A 26,683-nucleotide genomic window follows, 5' to 3' on the forward strand; every position below is an offset into this window, starting at 1 on the left:
TTTTTGGCACTTGAAACATTTGCGAGCATCGGCAATTGGACGATTTGAACTAGTTCCCACTCCTTTCTTTCAGAACTTAGAATTTCTAGCCTTACCTCTAGAAATTTGTTTAGAGGTTGCAGAACTCCCTCAGTTGGAAGTTCCCTCTTTCGTCATAAACTGTTGGCTTCTTCCACAAGCCTCCTTAAGTTGCTTCTCCACCTTTAGTGCTAACTTGACAACATCAGCATAAGTCCAATATGGTTGTAGTTGGACAACATTCTCGATTTTCGTTCGCAATCGACCAAGATAGTGAGCGATTGTCTACTCCTCTAGCTCGGCAACATCACATTTCATCATTAGATGATCAAACTCTATGGTGTACTCCTCCACATAACTCTCTTTTTGCTTAAAATTGTAGAACTTAAGGAAAACATCTTGTCGGTAGTCTTTTAGCAGAAATTTTCTCTTAAGCTCTTTCCTCATCTTCTCCCATGTAACAATACAACTTCTACCTTCGCGAGCTTGCTGCTTCTTCAAATTCTCCAACCATAAAGAAGCATACTTCTTCAATTTGATGGAAACTAGCTTCACATTGCGATTATCCCAACATCCTTATAATCAAAGATCCGATCAACCGAGTAAAGCCAATCGATGAACTCCTTGGGTTACATTCTTCCTTCAAACTCTGGAATATCAACTTTCACATCAAGTTGATCTTGCTAAAATCTTTGTTTTAGTGGAGCGCGTCGACGAGGAATAAACTCATTTGAACATGCTTCACTTCTAGAATGATAGCACGGATTTTCTTCTTTGTCTCTCCCTAAAGAATCTCCATCTGAATCATGATGAGGACCATCACGATCAAAAGGTTCATATCGCTTAAGACGCTGTTGCAGTTGTTCTACTTGTTTCCTCAACTCATCTACTTCAGCATCACATAGATTTCTTTTATGGGTAGGAGGTGATTCAACATTTGGTTCACGACAATGACCAGCCGTAACAACCAAAAGCACTGATACCAACTGATACTGGGTAACAAAGTAATTGGGTAGGAATAATACTTAGCAACAATGATACCAAGATAATACCGAGCGAGAAAAGTAAATAAAAGGATAGAGAAAAAGGACTCTAATGGGATACAGCTATCATCACCCAAAAAAAAATAAGCTCACCAACCGAGTAAGAATGCTAAAGGGATACAGAAATTACCACCCAAAGAAATCTCACAAGGGATACAGAGTAAGATCTGGCCATCTATCGGAATCTACCGAAGGATAAGAGTTTAAGAAGAAGATCTTTTTCACAAGCCAAAGGTTCAATTTGATAATCAACTCGAGTCTAAAAATTCCATTAGCATGAAGGGGTTTAAATAGGGAAACTTGGAACAACCCTCCAAGCATGGGTAATTAAAATTTGGAATAGAGCAGCGGCAGGGTCCTTTGGACCCAAAAGTCTACCTGTCATCGGACTCCCACAGGGAGTCAAAGAAGAAGATGACTCCCATCAGGAGTTCATCTCCTCTTCATGTGCGGTGCACATGTGTAGAGCATGTGCCAAGATTAAATATTTCTATTTGTTTTCTATTTCTAAGCCAAGTAGATTTGTTTCTTTGGCTATTTTGGGTTGATTCATATATACTAGGCCGATTTTGGGTCTTTTTCGGCTGATCGAAACTCTCTAGACCGGTGTAATGAACCAAACATGTAATCAAGCTAGACCGGCCTATGGGCCAGGTCTTAAATACTCTCTCTCTTTAAAATATTTCATCCTCAAAATTTCTTTCATGCACTTTCAAAAAGTTGGGGTATATAGTACTGATCTCATCCTCAAGCTTCTAAGTATCCTACTTATCGATGTGTTGATTCAAAGGATTGATTTTGATGATCATAAAATATTTGAGTATGATACTAATGATTATGTATTTTGGAGAAGTTAGATTTAATTCTAGAGGAAGCCTGCATCACTTAGATGTATGGAGTAGCATAGAGAAGCATAGAAAAGCATGGAGAAACAAATTTCAAAGTTTGGAGATGCTTTTGAAGTGTTTCAATAGTTTGGAGAGAAAACCCACACGCATACGCACCCACATGCACACGCACATGCACATGCACGTGCACACGCACGCACCCACGCGCGTGCACGCAGGCAAAGAGAGAGAGAGAGAGAGAGAGAGAGAGAGAGAGAGAGAATTTAAATATTTTGAATGAGCCAGTGCTAGTGATCATAAAATTGCTACCAAGTAGATAATGCCATGGCACAATTAATGAAGACATTAACCATATCAAAACTAATCAAAGCCACTCTGATTTGTCACGCTTTCTTATATGTTGCAGTGTTTGTGTACCTACCTGACCAAGATTTTGTTGTCCAAGTTGACAAAGCTGCCTATGAGACGTGCAACACAACAATGTACATGCAAAAGTTTGATGATGGGAACACCATGTTCATGTTCAACCGATCAGGTGCATTCTACTTCATTAGTAGAAAGGAAGCCAATTGCCTAAAGAACGAGTCATTGGTGGTCATCGTCTTGGCTGGCTGGAGCAACGGAAACTCGAGTGCAAACCAGCCGATCTTGCCACCTTCGCCTTCTCCAATCTCTTCATCGTCTCCTCCTTCGCCGTCTCCTCCTTCGCCACCTCCATCCCCAGCTTCCTCCGCTCTTCCTTCGCCACCTCTATCCCGAGCTCCTTCCTCTCCTCCTGCGCCACCTTCTCCGAGCTCGACAGAAATGGTCCCCTCAACGGCCCCAGCTGGAGCCCCCTCCTCCGAACGGGATTTCTTCGAAGGTGATCGGTTTTATGGGCTCATTTGGAGCTCTCCTTGGGTGGGTCCTCTTCATGTTGTAAGCTGTTGAGAAAGGGGTTGTGGTGTGTTTTGTTTGGTTTGAGTGTTAATCTGGGGTATAACCTTGATGGGTCCATGAGAAGTCTTGTTTTAACATGACTTTCTTTTATTCTTCCTTATTTCCATTTTGTTCTGTACAATAATTGATTTCCAAAAGTGTAAGACCACAGGCACATAGCTGGAGCTACTGTGACTTTTGAATTATTTTTGGACTTTGGGCAAATAATTATGAAATAAATGGGAGATGGTTGTGAAGCTTAATTTGCTGTTACTTTGTCTAATAGCTATAATCCCAGAGAGAAAGAGAATATCAATACATTTGTAATTGAATGGGTATAGATTTGATGCTTCATGAGTTCAGATACAAATTCTATTTTATTTTATTTTAGATTTAAAAATATAGACATTTAGTATAATTAATTATTTTGAAAAAAATATAAATCTAATGATGGTGATCGAGGTGATGGTAATAGCAAGAAGACAATATGACAGATGTGACTGCTTAACTGTTTCTTCTTTCCTCTATGAGTGTGCACTCTGTTTCTTCTTTTCCTCACTGTTTGCTGTCAAACCTTAAGGCAGCATCTGGTCAACTGTTTTTTTATCTTGCTCCTTTTAATAAAAGCCGGGGGGGGTGGTTTAATACTCCTTTTAACTAAAAAAAAAGAAAAAAGACGGGTGACCAAGATGGCAAGTGTACTGTCGTGGAGGAAGGGGACGGGGGAAGGATGATGGTGGCAGGGTGTGGCTATGCGGTGAAGATTGCAATGATAGTGGTAGGGATGCATGCAGATGCAACAATAGTGATGGTGGGTGCGCCCGTCAATATGATACGCACAATAATGACAGGGATGGTAATGATAAAAAGTAGTGCTGGAAATAGTAGTAGCAGCGATGGTGACGGCAGAGATGATAAATCTCTACCAAATATGATAGTATTGGAGGTGACAATGGTGGTGATGGAGATGGTGTTGATAGTAGTGATACAACATAAGTTTCCAGAAGCAATGAAAGTTATTATTGCAAAATAGAAAATAAGAACAATAGTACCAAAAATATTATTTAACGCTATTTCTTTGATTTTATTTTAAAAAATAGAAGGTATGAAATAAAAGCAATGCCAAAAATGTTCATGATTTGCACTATCCAGCATGATCTCTGACCACAGGAACAAGAAAAATTCGGACTGCCAAAATCTTATTCGTGCCTAAGCTCATCAATTTTGTTTGCCTAATTCAACCTTTCTAATAAACTGGATTGTGTTGTCCAAAATTGAGTGTAGTAGCCCCGCAACCTGAAGAAAATTAGTAACTAAATTCAAATGAAAAATATAAAAAAAAACACAACCAGAACATAAAACAGCAAAACAATCATGACCGGGAAGTTCTAAGCAGAGGCAAGTGCCAACCGTGAAAACACCTCCAATGATGGCACAAATATTTGTGATGAAATGTGAAAGGGATTTTGGAAGTTCAGTTACTAAGACCTGCAATTCAGAATGACAACAGAAAAATACTCAAAAATTTTGAATATTCACATTGGAACCTAATTGTCAGAAACAAACCTGCATTGGAGATGGCACATAATGAAAGTTGGCAACAGGAATGTGTAAACTGTGCGCCAAACTGCTGTGTGCTGTGTACTCATACTCCACCAGCAATTTAGGTTCCCAAGAATACCTTCTTGATATTAGCTCAGTCTTTACTATTTGAAGGTAATGTTCAATCTACACATTCAAGATAGAATTTAATCATGTACAGTTTTTATTTTGTCCAGCAGACAGTTGAGAAACAAAAGATTTTGGAAATATAATCAGCTTATAATTGACACCTACAGCCAGTCTATTTTTGATGGAAACATGTAATGAATATAGCATAGGCATGACAGAATGACTAATGTTAAGTAGTCCAGTAAGCACAATTTTAATCCTTTCTGCTGCACCGTGATAGATGAGCAGGAGAAGAATGACAATGTCACGAAATAAAACAGCACGTGATGGTCTATTTTCCTCATCTGCAATGGTTACTGGTTAGCGGATGTTTGACCATGTAATATTTCGCTACTTAAGACCATGAAACCATTAATATCCCCCTCAATCATCCATAATTCTTGAGCTATTAGAAAGATCTCTATCCATAAAAGTTTGGCAGTTTCAACTACAACAAATGGTTGATATATACCCTGGAAACGACCACAGCCGACATGGTAAACCAACTAATAGGGGTTCGCCACAAGGCCGACTGCTCAAAATTTGCCAATGTGGCCGACTCAGAGGGCATGCAGAGAGTCCTTTACATTTTAAACTCTCCCCCCAAGCTGGCAACAGCTCAACCGTCGTCGCAAATTGTTTCCAAACAAGCGTGATGTGCAAACAATCCATGCAGCCAAGAAGTGTGGAAGCATGATTCATGGGCAAGATACATAGGTTATTACCATAATGGCCAGCGCATGCACCCGAATTGCTCGGCCATGGGCTCTGGCCCTCGCCTATATATTGCATTCCCAAGGGCCCTCCAGGTAACTGTTCTTTCAACTCTTCTATGCTGCCACTCTTAACACTCTCAGGATACCCTCTGTGTTCCGAGACTTGTGTTTGACTTGGGCATCAAAGAGTTTCCTGTCTGACACTCTGGTTGGTGCACATCCTTGTCTTTGCTGTTTTAGGTCCAATCCAGTGTCGGAGCAACAGTCCAAGCATAGGCCTCCACCATCCATCACCACCTCGGGGACGCGCGACATCGGAGCAATCGCCGGCCGAGCACACTAGCCGGACCGACATCACGGATGACTCCTAGCCAACCATCCCAATCTAGATGGCAGACGAGTCAAAAACTCAGTGACCTAATCAGCTCGGCACCTTGGTCGGGCCAATTTCTAGCGATAATATTGGTCATTCAATTTAGATACTCTATGCCAAAAATAGAAAAACAGCTATATGCCAAAAATAGAAAAACAAAAAAGAGTCCATTCTTCTTTCAAAATGTTAGTACATTGGATCACTTCATGAATGCATTTTAGTATGGAGAGTAAAATTCGCTGAACCGACCGTACCGACGTACCGGTGAGCACCGGTACCGGTATGGTACCAGTTCGGTACCGGTTGGAATCGGTACTGAACCGAAGACGCGCGTGCGGACGTGACCTCGTGCGGACGTCAAAAATAAAAAGCAAAAAAAAAAAAAAACAATGCGTCCGCGGACACGTTAAATGCCACTCTGTGGCTTTAAATGGCCTACGCGGGCTGGCAGCCCGCGTGGGTGCGCTGCCCCGCGCGGGGAACCGCATGCGGGCGCGATTCTCTGTTGGGGAATCAGCCATGGGCGTGGTTCCTGCGCGGGGAATCGTGTGCGGGCGCACGATTCTTCGCTCGCGCGCGATTCCCAAAAAAAATCACTAAGCATCAGCGTGCGTCCGTTAACACGCGCGGACGCGTTAAATGCCATTCTGTGGCATTAAGTGGCTCATGCGGGTTGAGGGCGATCTTCCCCGCGCGTGGGCGCACGGAAAAAATACGTTTGGGCCGGTGCGAACCGGGCCGGTTCGCACCGGTCGGTTCAGCATACCTTGATGGAGACATTATCATGGTAATGCAGATACTTAGCAATACTCTTGCTGATACTTTGTACACTTGTACCCCCTTTAAAGAGTGGAGCATCTTACAAAGTCATTATCAAAAGTACAAGACTGCCAATGCCAAACTGTGCGCTGATTCATGTACTTTAATAAAATACCGTAAGTTCGTTTTCTTATAGATTCCAACTACTTCCCCTCCTTTGGCCTGATTTGGAAAATTTCAGAAATTTCTGCCCTTGGCCCCAGGACAAACTCCAGCCACTCCATGTGAAAATATGAATATCCAGCACTTCACAACTATGTGCACCCAATACTAGAATTATGTGCGTTCAGTCTAAAAAATATGAGCATTCACTATAAGAAATATGCATTTACTATAGAACATATGTTAATTTAAGTCCATTTAGACATGCAACTGGAGTGTATCAGCTAGGCCAGGATCAAAAGCATCTGAAAATTTTAAAATTGGGCCATTTCTACAAAAAATAGAAGTGGCTTGGATCTGCAAACCATAACCATAACCATAATGATCAAGCCTTATCCCAACTGTTTGGGTTGGTTTTATGAATCCTCATTCACCAAGAATTCTTATCATTTACCATAGATGTAATTTTGAATTCTTCCATATTTTTCTTACAATCTCCATCCATGTTACCTTAGATCTGTCCCTCTTACATCTTTCAACATAATTTAAAGTACCTCTTCTTATTGGGGCCTCCTTAAATCATTAAAGTCCATACCTATACATCTCAATGTTTCCATCACTTCGTTCTTTATTTTTCTTTTCGCTCCAACGACTCTGATATACTTATTTCTCAATTCATATTTTCTACTTTTAACATGGATCCATCTTAACATTCTTATTTCTACTTCAATCAAATTTTTTTGGTTTGAAGGAAAATAAAGCTGGTTGGTTTGGCAAAATTCACAATAAAATGGAAATGATGTAGTTTACCTAGAAAGTTCTAAAACTTACAGTAACATTTGCATTATCATGATGGTTGATGATGTATGATCGGCCTGTCAATGGATCATGACTTCCACCAAGGTATGGTACTAGCTTCTTTACTGCCGCCAGTATGCTTGGTGAGAGACTTTTTCCGAAAGAAAAATGTGAAATGACATGTGACACATTAATTAGAGATGCATCAAAAGAATGTGCTCCTGAACGAGCTGAAATGATAAGTGTTCCTGGAACCTGTAGAAGGAAAGCTCAAATATTAAAAACCACAGAAAATTAACAAGATTAGCATGTATTTCAACTTACGCTAAAGTTTTAACAGATAGTTTGACAGAAAAATTATCCAAAAAACTTTTATCCTTCTGTAGGACCAGCTTTTGAAAATCCCACATCATCAGTAACTCCTACACTTCAAGATACTTTCATTAATATTTTACTGCCATGACATGCATCCTCAATTCTTGCATCCAGGACCATCTAGATTCTCCTCCTTCCAATAACCTTTTACTTAATTTTTCCTACCACACAAAAATAACATATGCCAGAAGAATCTCATTTGTTTCTCAACTGACAATGTTAAAATAAAGCAGATTCCAAATTACAAGATGTTTATGCATATTCTTTTTGAAATGGGATTGGAAGTGCTACATAAAGTTGCTATGCCTTGCATGTATCTTAAAAGGGCCTAGGATCTCATGTAGCTTTGAGCAATGTTCAACTTTGAATTATTTAGCTCATAAAAAAACAACATTGAATTATTTAAAGGTGGTCTTCTTCCCCTCTCTTTTCTTCCCCGCAAGGTGCTCGGAAGGAAGAAAGAGGCCCGGTAACGTAAGAGAGGTCTTCTTCCCCTCTCTTCTCCTCTCTTTCCCCCTTCTTTTCCGCGAGTACCAGTGCGAACTGGTGCGGACTGACTTCTATGGCTCTACCGTATCGGTGGAGGCCGGTACCGGTATGGTACAGGTTGAACGGTCGGTTCCGACCGATTCAGCAGACCTTGCTCTACCCTAACTAGACTGGGTACCGTGCTTAACTCTTCTTAGCATCTCTCGATCAAATTGCTGGAAGTCAAGGGACATGGAACCCTACGATGATCAACTCTCCTTAACCCATATGGCTAGTCAGCTAGATATAAGCATGACATATGTCATTACGCCTGCTGTTCTGCATCCATCCTAGCCTCCATGGCTATGAAACTAGCTCTAGCTACTGCAGGTGGTTGTTGAGCCAACAAATTATCGGATCCTTATCATTATACACAAAGTCATTATTAAGTGGATCATTATACTTTAACTCCACTACCTCTTCGATACACTTCAAACTTAGACACAGAACGTAATGGACGTATACGAGATCATTCAGGAACTTATGCATGAGTAGTATGAGACTGCTCAACCATTTACTGTGGATGAGGGCGAAGGTAGACAAGTTGTAGTCGCAATCACTAGAGGAGATTGTTTGTGATACGATTCAGATTGCGAGCCGCTCAAAGCTCCTAGATGGCCCGCCAAAGTACAACCATCATTCAGCTGCAAATGCATTCAAGAAAATTACATACGGATACTACTAATCACAAACATCCAAGGCAAGGTTCGCCGTCTCGATACCGGATCCCGTATATATTTATTAGATGATAAAATATGACAAAAGTTGTACCAAGAATTGGTTCTACGTATCTTACTCATGAAACTTAATATTTGAAATTCAACAGAACCCTTGTTTTTTTCTTTTTTTTCTTGTGAAATAATTGAGATGAATGAATTTTTGAACTTATTGTCAGCTTCTTTCAGATATGAATCTATCTGATTTAGAAAGGAAGAACTTGTATCAGTATCTCAGTTTCAATTCAAACATGGGTTTGATTCACACTCCATAGTGTCGGTATAGTATGGTACGAAATTTTTTCGGTTTCGGCGTACCAAGTATCAGTATGCCACTGGTACCGCATCGGTACAGTACGGTATGCTCCGTACCATCCGATTTGGACCGATATGGCATACCTTGATCGAAGGAGTAGTTGTAGTTGATATCTCAAAACTTGCTCACCGCAGCTAGCCTCTCACCAAAGTTGTGGATCCCTCCCCAAATATTTTTGTCTATAGAAAAGATATAGAAAATGATGTCAATTTGGCATTTTCAATGATTTACACGGGCTGACAAAGTAATGATCCCGCATGCTACTCAAGTTAACTTACCTCTTCTAAGTACTAGGTAGTAACTTCCATATCAGGCTCCATCTTACAAATGACATTGTGCAAGCAGACCAGAAATTCCTTATCCATACCTATTCTATGGACATCGTATTGTATCTTCAGGTTCAGGTGGGTCGACCCCCGGTATGATCTCGAACCGGTGCGAACCGAGCCGGTTCGCACCGGTTCGGTGCTGAAATTGGATTGCCAGCGCTGTGGCACTTTGAAAGTGCCACAGCGCTGGCCAGAGGCACTTTCAAAGTGTCACACTCAAAGTGCCACAGTGTGGCACTTTCCAAGTGCCCCTTTGTGCGGCACTTCGAAGGTGCCGGTGCGGCACTTCGAAGGTGCCGGTGCGGCTCTTTGTGCGGCACTTCGAAGTGCCGTGCTGTGGCAAAATCCGAAGTGCACAGTGGCTCAACGGTTGGCTACAAAAGCCGACCGAATGCTAAAAACAAATCCATCAGCTTAGGTGAAGGAAAGGCAGAGAGAGAGGAGAAAAAGAAGAGAAAGGCAAAGACAAAGGCGTAAAAAAAATTAGAAGAGTCAAAAACTAAATAAGGTAAAATTTCTTTCCCTTACATTGGTTTTTTAATATTTCATTTAAATTGCTTAAAAAAATTAAGTCAAAAATTGCCAAAAAATAGAAAATGATTCAATGATTCCATTTCGTCTTGAATTTTTTATATGTTGTCGATATATGGACAATGTTAATGGTGACTTTAACTTTTATTTTTACAGAATTTTTATAATTCATAATTTATTAAAAAATTTTAAAAATAATTTTTAATTACAAAAAATAGAAATTGCAAAAAATTAATGTGGTCGTAGGAATGGAGCCATCAAGGAGAGGGCAACCCCAAGAGCGTAATATTGGTTGGGAGCATGGGAAGATGCTCGGTGAACGGCACCAGTTTCAGTGCAATTATTGCCACAAGTGCTTCAAAGGAGGAGGGGTAACCAGATTAAAGCAGCACTTAGCCGGTAATTCTCATGAGATATCTGCATGCTCGAAGTGCCCACCGAGCACCCGTCAGCTGATGAGGAAAAACCTCGCTGAGATTAAAGCAGCCAAGGAGAGGGCTGCCAAGCAGAAAGCGGAGGTGGAACGCCAAGCTGCAGAAGCACCTTCCTATCACTTGATGGAGTCACAAGAGGTCGAGGATCCAGATGAGGAGGAAGCACAGATCCAGGCTGCCATGCGGGCGAGTCTGGATGATCGGTGGCAGCAGGAGGAGGTGGCGAGGCATCGGGCTCGATTTGGGCCCTCGTTTTTCGAGTCGGGCGCCGGTTCTGGTGGAAGCAGACAAGATCCAGAGTTTCAAAGGACAACCTTAGTCAGGGAGGGCGACGGCAGAGGACGTAGCCGGATTGCATCTATCCTGGGTGGTTTTAGTGGCCGAAAGAAGTCTTCCGGAGGGATTCCACCAGGTGCGTCAATCCATGATGTAGATCTGCATGCCTTCCCAGGAGAGATTCGAATCAGCAAAGGGTAGACATAATGTGGAAGGAGAAGAAGAAGGATATGTGGCGAGCTATTGGATCCTGGTTCCACTTCAGCCACATTCCAGCGAATGCTGCAGATAATACATACTACAAGTCTGCCATTTCTGCCATACAGTCTGCCGGTCCCGGTGTCGATCCTCCAGGCCCGAGGGACATCTACGGTGAGCTTCTTGACAACAATAAGGAGCTAGAGAATTGGATTGGCTCATATAAGAGAAAGTGGCCCACATATGGGCTCACTCTGATATGTGATGGTTGGACCGGTCCGACAAAGTGGGCCATCATCAACTTTCTGACATACTGTGATACGAAGACCTTCCACAAGTCAGTTGATGCTTCGGATAAAGTGCACAACACCAATTACATCCTCAGACTTATGGAGGTGATTGATCAGATTGGAGAGGAGAATATCGTGCAGGTCGTCACTGATAACGGGCCGCAATATAAGTTGGCCGGGCAGGTCTTGATGGAGCAGCGACCACAAATTTTCTGGACCCCATGTGCTGCACATTGCATCGACCTCATCCTGATGGACATTGGAAAGATCCGTAGGGTGCAACATACGGTGGAGATAGCCCAACGCATCACCAGGTATATTTATAGCCATACTTGGGTTCTTTCATTAATGAGAAAGTATGCAGGGGGAGAAATTCTTAGACCAGGAGTCACACGGTTTGCTACGAATTACATTGCACTTGATAGCCTTATCGAGAAGAAAGGAGCCCTACGTCAGATGTTTGTCAGTCCCGAGTGGCAGGAAAGTAGATATGCCCAGGCCGACACTGAAGGAAGCAGAATGGAAGACTTGGTAAACAGGCAGTCATTCTGGCAGCGGGCCAATGCGATAGTCAAGGCTATCAAACCATTATATCAAGTACTGCGGGCCGTGAATAGCGAGAGGTACCCCTAGATGGGCTTTTTGTATCACATGATGGAGAAGGCAAAGGCTCAGATCATGGAGGCAGATGTAGCCCATGCCCAGGAGTACATCGACATCATTGAGCAGCGGTGGGGAGGCCAAATGGGTAGAGAATTGCATCTAGCAGATAAGCGATAATATTGATAATTATACTGATTGATATATTTGTATAATTATACTAAGATGGTGTCATCTATGTGCAGCATACTATCTGAATCCCCGGTTTCAGTACGAGAGTGGAATTGGTATGGATGATGAACTTCTTCATGCTCTGCGTATTGTTATTTATAAGATGAAGCCTGATCCAGAAGTCGCCGCGTCATGTATAGAAGAGGTAACTATGATTTAGTAACATATGTAAATATATCGGATCTTATATTATTGACATACTACAACAAGCTTCTTTCCACAGACCAAATTATTTAGAGAGGGCAGCCATAGCTTTGGACAGCGACCAGCTGTCGTGAGCAAGACAACTATGAATCCAGGTACAATACAAATCTGCAAGACACCTCTGCATCTGAATTATCTTCAACAATGAGGCCATCATATATGTAAAATGTAATTATATTCAATATTTTTGCAGCTGAATGGTGGATTCATTTTGGTGGATCCGCAAAAAATCTTAAGCGGATAGCTATCCGGATCCTCTCCCAAACGGTCTCCTCGAGTGGCTGTGAGCGTAACTGGTCCACCTTCGGCCTCATCCACAGCAAACAGAGGAACCGTTTGATACAAAAGCGCCTCAACGACCTAGTTTATGTGCACTACAATCTGCGGTTGAGGCTAAAATGCATTCAGAAGGAAGTGGAGCTCAAGTATGCAGATCCCATTTATAGAACTTTTACAAATGATGATGATAATCCTATGCTTGACTGGCTTGCGGCCCAACAGCACGAGCCCGAGCTTGATGAGCCAGGATCGCCTCGACGACTAGCCAGCATCATAGCCACCGAGGCTATGGTCGATCTACAGCAATGGGCTGAGCGCAACATTCTCCGCACTCCTACAGCTGATATGACGTGGCTAGAGGAGAGCCAATCACCGCATGACTGGTATGATGCTCCCGTTCAAAGAGATGATCCTCTCATGCGAGGACGAGGACGCTCTAGTACCCAGTCGACTCGATCAGGAGGGCGTCAATCCCAGCAAAGAAGAAAAGGAAAGGAAAGGGCCCCAATGGAGAGTGTCGAGGAGGAGACTTGGACCAGCAGCGATGAAGGTTCTAGTGGTGATGGATCTACTAGCCATGGAGGAAGTGGAGGACAGTATGGTACTACTTATAAGACAGCCGGAGGGAGGTTTTCGATACACCGGTGAGTCTCAGTTTATGCATACTACACAAGATACGGAACACGGTAGGCAGTCTGATATAGGCCGGTCGAATACCATTGCATATCGAAGAAGAGCTCCTCGAGGTCGTTCAAGAGGCCAGGATGCAGCTGCAGATGACCTCCCATGTGGAGTCGGATCCATTGATGTATCAAGTTTCGAGTCTTCCTATTATCCGCGGCCTCAGCCAGCCTATGGATATGGTGCATCGGAGTCATCTTCCGGTGGGTACTACCCTGCGCAGCCCGAAGGGCCTTACAGGTCGGATTTTGGTGCCGGCATATTCGGATGGGCCTCTTATCAAGACACCTCTCAGAGCCAGAGCTTCAGCGAGAGATCCGAAAGTTCTTATGACCCGACACGCATTCCTCGAGGATTGAGCATACAAGACTACAATGCCGCTTGGTTAGAGGGATGGGTTGATCTGCCTCCATATTATGCTGATGATCCAGATATTGACGAGAAGCATCGCCACTCGATCCGATTTCAGATATCCGAGAGTGCTTTAAATGTATGTAATAATTGATTGTATCTTAATTTGAAAATATTTTATGTTCTTCATCTCATTATTTGAATCATTTGGAAGTAATAAGTTGCATCATCTAGTTTTAACCTTAAACCTAAACATAAAAACATCAAAAAATATCCAAAAGTGAAAGAACTCCAAAAAAAAAAAAAACCGACGATGGGGTCGAAACCAGGCCGAATGTGCCCTATCGGTACGGTATCGGTTCAGCTCGGTTCGGCACCGGTACCGTACCGTTACCGAAGCCGACTGGTACGTCGGTACCATTGGTACCGCGAACCTTGGGTGGTAGGCTATCAATACATTTTGAAATTGATTTAGTGCAACATTTATACAAGTATATGATTAACAAGTATATGGATGAACATTACCTGCTAGATGTAAATTTCTACCCATCTGATAATCTCACCTTTGCTCAATGATGTCAATAGACTCCCATTCATGCTTCGAGTTTGCATGCCTAATTTGGATCTTAGTAGTAGAGGAAGCCCATATGGGGGTATCTCTTGTTATCCACAGCTATCTACACTCTATACAATGGTTTGATAGCCTTCACAATTCTCTCGAGCCACTGCCAAATTACTAGCTTGTGACCAAGCCCTCCATGTGACTTCTTTCGGCACTGACCCGGCATTGACGAGAATCTGATGCAAGTTGGCTTTCTACTCAATGATGCTATCAAATTCAAAGTAATTCATAGCAAAATGAGTGATTGCTAGCCTCAATATCTAACTGCTTATGTACTTTCGCATCATCTAACTGCTGGTTGTATATGAATCTGGTCATTGATTGGGTTGTCTCAATGACCTGCTTTACTCTACAAATCTTTCCGATGTCCACCAACATAAGATCAATGCAGTATGCAGCACATGAGATCCGAAAAATGTGGCTGCACGTCCATAAGAATCTCCCCGGTGGCCCTATAATGTGGCCAATTATCTGTAATTGCTTGCATGACATTCTGCTCCTCTATTTGGTTTGTAACCTCCTCTGTCAATTTAAGGACATAATGAGCATCGTGTACCTAATCGAAAGCATCCATTAACTTATGGAAAAATATCCTTATGTCATAGTATGTTAGAAAATTGATGATGTTTCGCCTATTGGGACCCGATCAACCATCATATATCAGAGTCAAACTATAGATGTCTCACTTACTCCGGTAGGAGGCTATCCACCTTTTTTACTTTGTATTATCTAGGTAGTTCACCATATATATTTTTTGACCCTAGAGATTCTATACCTTGACCAACATCTAGATGGTGGAAATGGTAGACAAATAGTATATGTTGTCCGCCATAGATGCAGGGATATGACTGAAGTGGAACTATGATGCAATAGCTCTTCACGTGTCTTTCATCCTATCCTTGACCATCATAGTGTCAATTCTTTACTGTTTCGAAGCTCTGCTAGAAAAGCCACTGGATATATATCATGATTTGTGGCTCGTCAATATATCATTGAACTTCTTCCATTTCTTGCTGTCAAAGGCTCCAAGCATAGAAGCTATATGGCTATTGACAATGCTAACAATTTCATTGACCAAGGAGATCCTCCTGAAGCTTCGATCTATCAGAGCCTGACTGATACTATGAGGGTCCAAACCATGATACGCCGAACCGCTATTGGTAGGCGTACTGGTGGCCTACCGAACCAGTTCGTACCGATGTTGAACCAGTCTGAGCTGCCCACAGCATGCGCGGGCGGGCTGCCGCACGGTTCCCAGCGCGTGCGGGCTCGCTTCCTCGTGGTTTCTAGCATGCATGGGCGCACTTCCCAACAGCCGGACCGGTACGGTACGGGTGGCAGCATACCATGGTCCAAAGTCCAAACTATATCTTGTGCCTAGCAAGCTTGTCCATTTGCCACTGGTCATTCAGTATTGCCTAGGTGGCAGCATGAAGTTGCACCTCCTCATCATCTAGATCGAATAACTCAAAGCCTTACGAATCCCTAGGATAGCATGATGGAGGCTCGGCTGCCCGACATTCAACCTCTGCCCCAAGGTCTAACGAACTGGCCCAGCCTGTAACCGATACGGGCCGGTTCTGTGCCAGAGATGAAGAAGATGAAGAGAAAGAAAGTGCAGGGAAGAGAGGGAGGGAAGAGACCTGTGGCCGCTATCGGAGAGCTGCGGAGGGGCGTTGGAGGACGGGAGGCGGCGGAGCCCGCGGGGGGCGGGAGAACCCGCGGGGGCACGGTGGAGGCCGAGGCCGCATCCCCTATTTCTTTCGAAATAGAGGACCTAGCCGCGGATTTTTAATTTGAGAATTTTCAGTGAAGTCGGCAAATCGGGTACCGACTTCACTTAAAATCCTCCAATTTTAATTTGGAGGTTCCCCCATCCCCCCGCGGGTTCCGCCGCCCTTCCGACCTCCGGCGCCCCTCCGCGGCTCTCCGATAGCGGCCACAGGTCTCCTCCCTCCGTCCCTGCGCTCTCTCTCATTCTCTTCTTCTCCGACTCCAGCGGGGAAGAGCTGGCCGGTTTGTACCGGCCGGTTCTTGTACGAATCGGAACCATACCGGTCTAGTAAGCGACCGGTACACCTATCGGACCTGGTACGGCGAACCTTGCTCTGCCCTCTTCTCAATTGTTCTTTATTTGGCCGTCTTGAAATCAAAAAAAGTGCTTCATAAGTTGCCAAACCTCCTGTGAGCATTTTCGGCAGAAAAATACATTGAGGTAAGCACTAGGCAGATGTTGCTTTTATCGAGTTAGCCCTCCCTCTTGAATTGTCACACCATTTGCACCACCAGTGGTGCTAATATGAGAGCGACCCCATGATGGCAACCAATGTCATACTCTAGCTTCTACCTTACAGCATTCATTCTTGCAAGTTTACTTAATTAATTATTTAAAAATTAGAGAAATTATATTATAATTAAAAAATGATCAAATTTGTCCAAAAAATAATTCCATATTATCTATATGTAATACACATTTTAATAATTCTTAGACTTCATTAAATATATTTAATTAATTGTATATAACAAATTGATATTTAATTAGAAAATATCAAAAAAAATTTAATTAAAAATAATATAGAACTCTAACAGGGATGCTAGATATAATTTCATCACATATTATCGTTATTTAAAAATAATGAATTTTCATTATAATGCAAAAAAATTAGTTTTCCACTTTAAATATACTTCTGAATTTTATACGTACCTAGTACTAATTTTTCATATTTAAATTATATTTAAATATATAAATAGCACTAGGTATGCAAAAAATTAGTACTAGGTAATTTTATTTAAATATATTTAAATATAATATATTTTCAATATTTTTAATTAAAAATAATATTTAAATATAAAATATCGGAAAATTTGTGTTCAGATTTGTGGAGCATCCTGTCAAGCAAAGTTTGCTATACCGATCGGTACCATACCTTATCCAATGTACCATATTGTACTAGTATCGAACTGGTATGCATTCTCATACCGTATCGACACTTACTATGCCTCGCCGTCTCGTACCGTACCACACATCGATAATGTAATAGAATGGTACCGGTATGGAATCTGCTGCTAAGATGGTGAACCTTGCTATTAGAAATGCAATATATATTTTTCTTAGTCCGTGATATTCACAAAAGGCTACTTATTTTTCAACTTTATTTAAATTTGGACTTATATCTTCTCATGCATGATTATGCCCAAACTTAAATCAATTGATACCAAATTTTGATAGAGAGTAGCATGCACAGCCTTAAACATGCTACTAATTTTGCATAATTTTTTGATCATTATTTATTTTTTATAAATTTTAAACCAAAAACATATTTTTAATTTTAAAAATTATAAAGTTCATGAAAAATTATGATTTCGGTGGCATTGCATAGATCACCATAGATCTACAGCATATCATGAAATCATGCCAAAGTCTAAAATTTTGATATGATGTCCGCCCATTTTTTTCTATTTTTTGCCAATTTTCAGTGTTAAAAAAATGAAAGATAGGAAAAGGGCCCTTATTGATTTCTATGGTTGATTTGGGCTGAGATCCGCAAAAAGTCAGCATTTCTTGATTTTCTGCATCTAAAGAAAAATAGAGAGTTGACACTAAGAAGGCATGGGGAGGCCTTCTCAGCCTCCCACCTCTATTATTAAAGGGGGAAACTAGCTCAAAATGGCCGAATCGAGACGAACCACTTGGCTCAAATTGGATTGGGACTGAACTGAGCAGTTCAGCCTATTTTTCGAGCTGACAGGCTGAACTGTTTCGGTATCCCATTAGTTTAGTTTGGTGCGCCCCAAACCTGGAAGTTTAGGGTGGTATGGCCAACCATGATCTACACCATTGATCATGATTTAAGATGCCTAAATTTGCTAAAACAAAAAGCCATGCATTTTGAGTGTTTTATGCATGCATCAAATCAATAAAGGAAAAATTGTATCATGTCTTGGTTTGATCTATAGTCTACATGTATCCAGATTAACCAAAATTTGATCTAAATATGTTTTAGATCAAGCTCAATGGTTTATATTTTCAAATTATAGTTTATAATTTCAAGAAAAGGGAAGAGAGAGAGAGACAGAAACTTAAAAATCATTCTCTCATAATTATGTGGGGCCTACTCTATATTTATGTAGGGCCATTGCTTTTTGGGATTCTAGTTTCAATATGTCCCAACTTGAGAGTTTTCCCTATATGCATGCAATTATGCATTCATATAAGCACACATGTACATAAATATGTATGTATATATGTATGTGTGTACGTATATGGATGGATGGATGGATACAAAGTGAAACAAAGTTTGAAGAGGTGGTGTTATGGGCACTAGAAAATGAGACAAAATGGAACAAAGTTTGAAGGAGTAGGAGTGGAGAGGGCTTAGAGCAAGGATCGCCGAACCGGTACCGGTAGGCATACCGGTCGGCCACCGGACCGGTTCGGTACCGGTTCAGGCCAGTACAAACTGGTACCAAACCGGTACCACTAGTTTGGCCTGGTTCACGTATCCAAAAGCCCAAAAAAATTTGGAACCGGTACGGTCTAGTTCGGGCCGATACCATCTAGTACCGTTTTTTAATGCTGAACCGGATCGGTCAGAGACTAGACCGGTTTGATACGGGCCGGTTCAGCATTCTTTGGCTTGGAGTGTTACGGAGACCACAATTAAGGGTCCGTTTGGGAGAATCCTGCCAAATCTGCCTAGATACAGCAGGATGGGCTGGAGAGAGGGAAAGAAGGAAGAGAGCCAGAGAGCAGCAGGACAGTAGTAAGTGGTTGCAAGGATTGATCCTCACGTTCTCTCCTAGTCTCTCTTCATTCTCCAACTCTTCTTCCCCCTCTCCTGCTCTTACCTTCTTCTCCAGCACCATGTTGCCAAATCCTACCGGATCCAGCGGGATATTCCCAAACAGGCCCAAAATCAGATAGAAAACAAGAGGACTCGCTTAGGCGAATGTAACTAGAAAAATGCAAAAAAGCAAAAGTTAGTTGCTTGAAAGGCTGGCATGAGGGAGAGAATTCAGAAAAAAAAGTCCTACCCTAATATGAGTCTGGCTACAAAATGGTATTTCTGTTACAAAAATAAAATTCTGAATTCTGATCATGGGAAGCTCCTCCCACTAAAATAGTGGAGATGATTAAAAAGAGAGAGCGATCATGAAGATGATGGGATAAAAATTGAAGAGTAACCAATGAAACATCTCAAGTCAAGAGCTGTGATGATAATGAATTAATGATAATAGTTACATGTTGAATTCATAAAAGATTCTTAGTTCTTCAATCCCATGCAACCAATTCCTTTCCTTGCACTGGAATGGTCATTTGAGATTGTAAAACTGGAATAGTAAAAGTGAGAATTGATTTACCTTCTTAACATGCACATAACCTTCAATCCTGCAGCCACCAGTTAATGGTGCAGGGAGCTTAGTTATATCCATCGGCAGAACAGATTTATGTTCCAATGCTGGCATAAGAGACTCTCTTGGAACAGGTGCAACCAAAGCTTCCATTGCCTAGAAAGGGAAGTCCAATTTACACAGCTTGTTCAAGCTTTATGATTAGCCAAGATGACTAGAATACAAAAGCCTAAAATTAGGGTACATGTAAAATGACTATAGGCATCAGTTCCAAATATCAAAGAAGAACGAGCTTTCTGCTAATGCAAATATTAACTACAAACATACCGCAACCAAACTTTCTGTATCACGCTCGCCATAGTAAGTTACATGGTCATGGTGTCCATGGTTGTCCCTGTGTCAGATGCTGTTGTAATGGCATCTAATTGAAACTAAACAAATAGCAAAGAAGTCAACTAAAATGCAGTGAAGTTCAGTTTGTGAATAGGCAACTTTGGAGACAAAAAAAAAAACTAAAATCATTGGGGTTGCTGGTGATCAGACTTTTTCAACCTACAGGAAATTCTGGTGGCAGAAGAATTATACACAACTTGTCATATTTACGGACAATGTTTAGGTCATAATAAAATACTTAAAGAGTTTAGATCATATACCCAAAGAAATGTCACAATTATGCAACAGATGTTAGCCAATGATGTTACATAGTGAGCTCTAATCACTCAGGACAAAACGTGCAAATTACAGCAGCAAATAGCTTATATAAGTGCCTTGATTCTTGGTTCTCATTAATGATTCCTTTAATAAATTCAATGTCTATAACTATTAGTAGCAATAGAATAAAACTATGGAAATAAGAGAAGTGAGATCTCCTCAATGATGTATAGCAAAATATAATTTTGGTTCCCAACATATTTTTTGCTGTGTAATCTTTCAAAGTTTACATGTTACTACTTGGGGAAGTATGTAGTGCACAAAAAAGGCCTATCAAAATGAAAAACAGTGAGAAAAATGCCTATCATAGTTTTAGTCTTTTAGATGGCATGTTAGAAAGTTTAAAACGAGAGACATCTAAATGTACAGTATAGGTTTCACCAACTAGTGGACCATACAAGGAAAAAATAATGGTGTTAAGATTCAACTTATAAAGGGGGAGAAATAGTAAAGCATGGTTCTTACATAATATCGGTCCCTTTGCGAAAAATGCGGATAGAAGGGTAGCCTTGGATATGATGCCTGTACAAATGTAATATCAAATAAGATGTTTAACCTTCAAAACACAAAGTAGTATAACCATTAAAAGCAGACAATTAATAAACTATGGGGAAAAGTAAACATGTCAATCAGGCTTCAATTTTTAATATACATTAGTGGCCTTGCGAACTGTAAATTATCAATTAAGATATGAAATATACAAGATTAGGACATGTAGTATGTAAAAGGTCATTCAAGGGCTCACCGACTACCTTAATTGACAAATCCTTGACATATAACCACTAAATTTACAATCACCAGAGGAATAAGATAACATACCAATTAGGCTTCAAATTTGAATCTACATATACTGCCATGCAAATTATGTAATTGTCAATTGGGAAAAGAACTACATGAGTAGAACACCAAGTTCATTCAAGGGTTTTCGCACTATTTACATGACCAATCATTGAGATATAGCTTAACATGTTGTATTGGGTGTAGAGATGCAAATTGGTTGTGTAAGACCCAGCTCGTAAGCTGGCCTAACCTCACAAAACCCTGGTCCATTAACCGGCTTTGAGGTGCTTGGACATGGCCCACCTACAGAAAAGAAAAAAATGGGGCAAAGCAAGGTTCACCATCTTGGTACCGGACCCCATATAAGTACCATCATATTACTATGTCGATACGATCAGTATGGAAGCTAGTTCAGTGTATCGACACTTAGTATGCTCCCCATACTATATACCAATTTAGTACCGGTATAATACGGTACGGTCAGTATGTACTGATACTGATCGGTATGGCAAACCATGAGTCAAATCCCTTTTCGAGTTTAAGGATGCGGACTCCTCCTCAAACACCAACGAGGCTAGAAAATATAGCCTTCATCATTAAAACCACCCTCACCATCCTATGAGAGGCACCACACCATCAGTCGCTCTTCCTCCTCTTCCTCTTCTCCTCCTTGTTCTTCTTTGGATTTCTGTGAGGACCCGTGCGGGCGTGTTTAGTCCCACATCGGTTATTCGCTGGGTAGATCTTGGGTACTTAATATAGGATCAAGGAACCCAAATAATACATTCCGGTTAGTCATTTTGGGTGAGGTCCTGGGTTGTTACAAATGGTATCAGAGCGGACCCGACCCATAACCTATGTGAACTAGGGGACACTGCAGCACGGATCCATTGGGGCTGACCACGGGCCGATCGTGGTATTTGTGATTAGATTTGAATAGATTTGAACCCTTAGCCTGATGAGGACGTCAGGACTTAAATGGGGGGAGTATGTGAGGACCCGTACGGGCGTGTGTTTAGTCCCACATCGGTTATTTGCTGGATAGATCTTGGGTACTTATATAGGATCAAGGATCCAAATAATACCTTCCGGCTAGCCATTTTGGGTGAGGTCCTGGGTTATTACAGTTTCCACCACAATCCGCCATCATTGTTGTCGCCACGGCAAATCCTTGCCAAAGATGAGGTGAGAAGCCACCAACCCTACCTATTCTTCTTCCCCTTCTAGATTGAGCCTTCATCAGCTGGATTCCCTTGAGGAACTATAGGGAATCACCTAAGAAAGACACCTTGTGACATCCCATGTTCCGCCTGTTTTCTTTTGTTTTCTCTCTTTTCTTGCCACCTGTGCCACCACCTCTAGTTGGTAAACCTTCGGCTGAATCTCTTGGGCCTTCTGCATGACCACCCGATGGAACGATGACCGTTGGTGAGCAGGCAAGCACCTGAACTAAAGCTGAGATTATCCCTTGTTTTACTCTGTTCTTGTTCTTTTCTTCGCCAGCCGTTGTCATTGTCGGTTGCTTGCTGCCGCCAGTAGTTGCCACAAACCGTGGCCCTCTAGCCGCCACCACCCACTAGTCGAAAGTCCTCCCCTATTCCCTTGTTTTGAGGAGGCCATGAAGCTCCTCTTTCCATTTGAAAAAAGAGGGAGGAATCCCCTATTTCTCTCTCCACTTTCTTGCTCTCTCTTATCTTACTTTCTATCTCTCTACATGAATCTATGGACTCATTTTATACCCTAGTAAAAAGATCTTGAACCACCTTGGTGGCCATGCCGCATGTCCAACCCCACCTCGGTACTTGCTAGGCACCCTTGGACTCCATCATCAACAATCCTTGTGTTAAATGTTCCCCAGCTTAACTATTGTTCTGTGATTTAACTAGTTAGATTGAAGCAACCTGAGGCACTGTCGCTCCATCTTTTTTCACCCATGCCTTGGTTTCGATCATAATATTCTCTAATTATTGAGCTTGAATTCTTGATCTTCTATAGAGGTGCTGAGACTTGGGGTTTTTATTTTAAAGTTATTTATGGTTAAATTTTGATGCGATATAATTTTGGATAGGAGAATTTCAGAATTAGTTGGATTTACGTGCTAGTTGTTCTCATAAGGTATGTGATGATCCACCTTCTCTAGTTTTTCCAATTAAAAAAATAAGTGTTTAACATTAAACAAATTATAAGTTGATTATATGTGTTTATAAATTTTATGGATCCATGTTTTGAATAAGAAATTTGTATTTATGATTTGAAAGCAACGTTCTATACCAAATATTTTGCATGTCGCTTATAAATAATTATGAATGTTTTCTATTCTATACGTCTTATATGGAATAAGCATATTTTGATCGAAATATGACTTATATTCTTGTGCAAAAAAAAAACTTTGATAAAATTTAGATTTGGGCTTACAGCCGAACTATATTTTGATACCTTGGCAATAAGGGTTACATGTTGACACTTCGTTACCTTGCCAATGAGGGTTACATCTTGACACTACGATACCCTTTCCGTGGAGGTTTTATGTTGGCACTTTAATACCCTGCTAGTAGAGCTTGTATGTTGGTACTTGGATACCCTACCAAAGAAGATTAATTATTGGCACTTTAATACCCTGCCAGTGGAGATTATACGTTGGTATTTCGATACCCTACCAGTGAGAGTTATGCATTGGCAATGTGACTATTTCTAAGCTCACTATTCTAGCTCAGTCATAGGCAAGGTCCGTCGGACTGACTGAACTGACATAGGTACCGGTACGATACCGCATGCCCGCGCGTGCGGACGCGAAAAAAAACGCATCCGTGCGTGGATGCATTAAATGCCACAGAGTAGCATTAAATGGCCCACATGAGCTGCCAACTCGCGCGTGGGAAAGTACACCGGTCAAGGTTCGTTGTACCGACCGTACCGACGTAACAGTGGGCACCGGTATCGGTACCATACCGAACCGAACCGGTACCGTACTAGTTCGGCTGGTTCGGGCCAAAAGTCAAAAAAATTGAGATCAATACGGGCTGGTCGGTACGGGCCGGTACCGGTTCGGTACGAGTCGGTACCAGCCAGTACCGACCGGTATGGGTTGCAAATAGTCGGAACCGAAAAATATAGTTGTACCGTACCGGTTCCATCCGGTATCGGTACGTACCAGCCCGTACCGACCTGTACCAATCGGTACGGCAGACTATGACACCAGTACACAGCGAAAAATGGCCGGTTCTAGCCTCTACAGTGTTGGAACCATTTTTAGCAGCCGAACCGTACCAGTTGGGGCCGGTACCGGTATGGTACGCGCTGAACAGATCGGTTCGAACCGGTTTAGTAGACCTTGGTCATAGGATACAAGTGTAGTCATAGAAAGGCTATTGAATTGGATTATAATATTTTTTGAATTATTTTATGGATAAGAATATGAATATGGACATGATATTTTAAATTGTTTTTATGAGAATGAATTGAGTATTTGAGAAATTGAGGGTACACTTATTTTGTCTTATTTAATTGTATATTGAATTTGTCTGTATACCTATTATATAAGAAAAATTATTGAATTATTTTGTTGAAGTGCTCATTACTTACTAGGTTGTTGAGTTCATTATTTACTCTCTTCTTTCTTTACAAATTAATAGAATTAGTCTTGGATGAGGGAACTGCCATGGGAATGAGAATAAAAGTGAGATCTGACCATACTAACGTAGTTTAGATTTAGTATTACTATTATAAACTTTCTATAGGCCTATTATTAAATTAATATTTGAAATATAACCGATGTAAGACTCTTGGATATTGATTACTATTTGTTAGTTTGGATATATTAATTATTAAATTTTGAATTTTAATTATTTAAATTTATTCCACTGCATTGCATGTGATATCATGATGGAATGCCTTGCATGCTTCTTGGAAGAGTTCCATGAGTATACAACGGTTGCCACACCTCTGGTTCACGATTTTAGGTCGAAGGCATGACAAGTTGGGCTCAACTTCAACAACCAGGTTAGTCTTGAGATTAAAAGTCCTAAGCAACCAGGTTTGGTTCGGTTAGGTTTAAGTTCAAGCTCAACCCAAAAATAACCTTGCAACACCTTCCACAATTCAACTTGAACCCATGCCAAGGTACGCTTGTATTTACTGAATGCTTATTTTTGATGGTGCCAACCAGTTGAGTTGGTAAAGTCTCTTGCATTGACCCATGAGACTTGGTTCAAACTTGCCCTCACCCTAGCATTCGCATGGCTTCCACACTACTAGTTCTCATAAACATATATATATATATATAATATTTATATTTATGCTTATTTTTATGAATTAATATATTTGTGCTTATGTTTATGTGTAATGCATATCTTTGTTTTCAAACAATACAAGAAAGAGACTATCTGAAATCAAGCCCACCAAGGCCTGGTTTCATGTATATGATAATTTAACAGTGATTATCATGATGACCATTTTCTTGTTTTGTGAAAAGAGGGTGTAAGTCAAGTTAGAATGATATATCTATAGTTATTTTTTTCTTTTGGCAATTGGGAGAGCATGGAGGGTCCATAGCTTGGCATGAGTTTGGCTGGCATTGGTATCACTCTAAATGTGTATGGTGACCATAATATAGTGCCGATTTTCTTAGTTTCTAGAGTAGTTATTTCATATCACTACTTGGGTATGCAATAACAGATTAGCTCATTGATCTAAGAGCGTACATGGTTGAGAACCATGCTATCATGATAGATTTATTCTCATTAATCTTCTCATATCCATACTTAAGGAATGTATCTACACTAGTCTGAGTCATCGATACTATGATGATCGTACTAAGTAGACCAAGTAACAGGTTCACATTTAATGGTCCATTGATCTACATGTTTGTTATTGACATATATATGCAAGACTTTGATTAGAGAGAGTGATTGATTCATTTCTTTTGCAATACCTTCTTTTACACTCATATTGATTATGATCACTGTCATATCTCTATACAAAACATCTCTAATTTAACTCAATTAACCTGATTAGGACAAACCAAGCCAAGCCAAATTGTCATCTGGAACCATCAAAACCTCCCTATCTGGTTGGATTGGTTTGTGTTGGATCACTATTTGCTAAAGAATTCCCCAGCACAATGTTGATTTGTGTTGGATGATATAGATGTTGGGTTGTCCTAGGGTTGGTATCGAGTAAAGACCAGCCCTTCCAAATCACAACCCTAACTAGGTGGATATAGGATGAGTAGAAACAACATTAATAGTAGCTAAAGGAGAAAAAAAAGACTTTTTTTAGAAACAACTAAAGATTGCACATCATTACAAGCTGAAAAGCAAATAAAAAATGATATATCATGTATGGTTCCATTTACAAAATCCATATCAAGGAGTAACTACAGACATGGAGATACCTCTTGCATAGTTCATTTTGTTCTTTGCAATCAACCTTTCCTAGGAGAATTCGTCCATCCATTTCAGGATCATATCTAGAGAACAGAAAGGATGGAAAAGGAAAAGAATAATTATCTAAGTATGGACCAATAAACTTCATTT

At 41.0% G+C, this 26,683-nt stretch overlaps 1 protein-coding gene across 1 annotated transcript in view; it reads right to left on the minus strand.

The window, feature by feature from the left end:
• Window positions 1-3,875: 3,875 nt before the first annotated feature.
• LOC103723925 (protein disulfide isomerase-like 5-4) overlaps window positions 3,876-26,683 on the minus strand; it is a 75,648-nt gene continuing 52,840 nt past the window's right edge. The window contains exons 8-15 of the mRNA XM_008815023.4: window positions 26,542-26,616; window positions 20,835-20,891; window positions 19,986-20,052; window positions 19,668-19,814; window positions 7,379-7,600; window positions 4,394-4,555; window positions 4,238-4,315; window positions 3,876-4,123 (exon numbers count right to left, since the gene is read on the minus strand). Coding sequence (XP_008813245.1) covers window positions 4,046-4,123; window positions 4,238-4,315; window positions 4,394-4,555; window positions 7,379-7,600; window positions 19,668-19,814; window positions 19,986-20,052; window positions 20,835-20,891; window positions 26,542-26,616 — 886 coding nt within the window. The 3' untranslated portion in view covers window positions 3,876-4,045. The remainder of the gene's footprint in view (window positions 4,124-4,237; window positions 4,316-4,393; window positions 4,556-7,378; window positions 7,601-19,667; window positions 19,815-19,985; window positions 20,053-20,834; window positions 20,892-26,541; window positions 26,617-26,683) is intronic.

Source organism: Phoenix dactylifera, unplaced genomic scaffold (assembly GCF_009389715.1).
Source record: "Phoenix dactylifera cultivar Barhee BC4 unplaced genomic scaffold, palm_55x_up_171113_PBpolish2nd_filt_p 000100F, whole genome shotgun sequence".
Taxonomy (NCBI): Eukaryota; Viridiplantae; Streptophyta; class Magnoliopsida; order Arecales; family Arecaceae; genus Phoenix; species Phoenix dactylifera.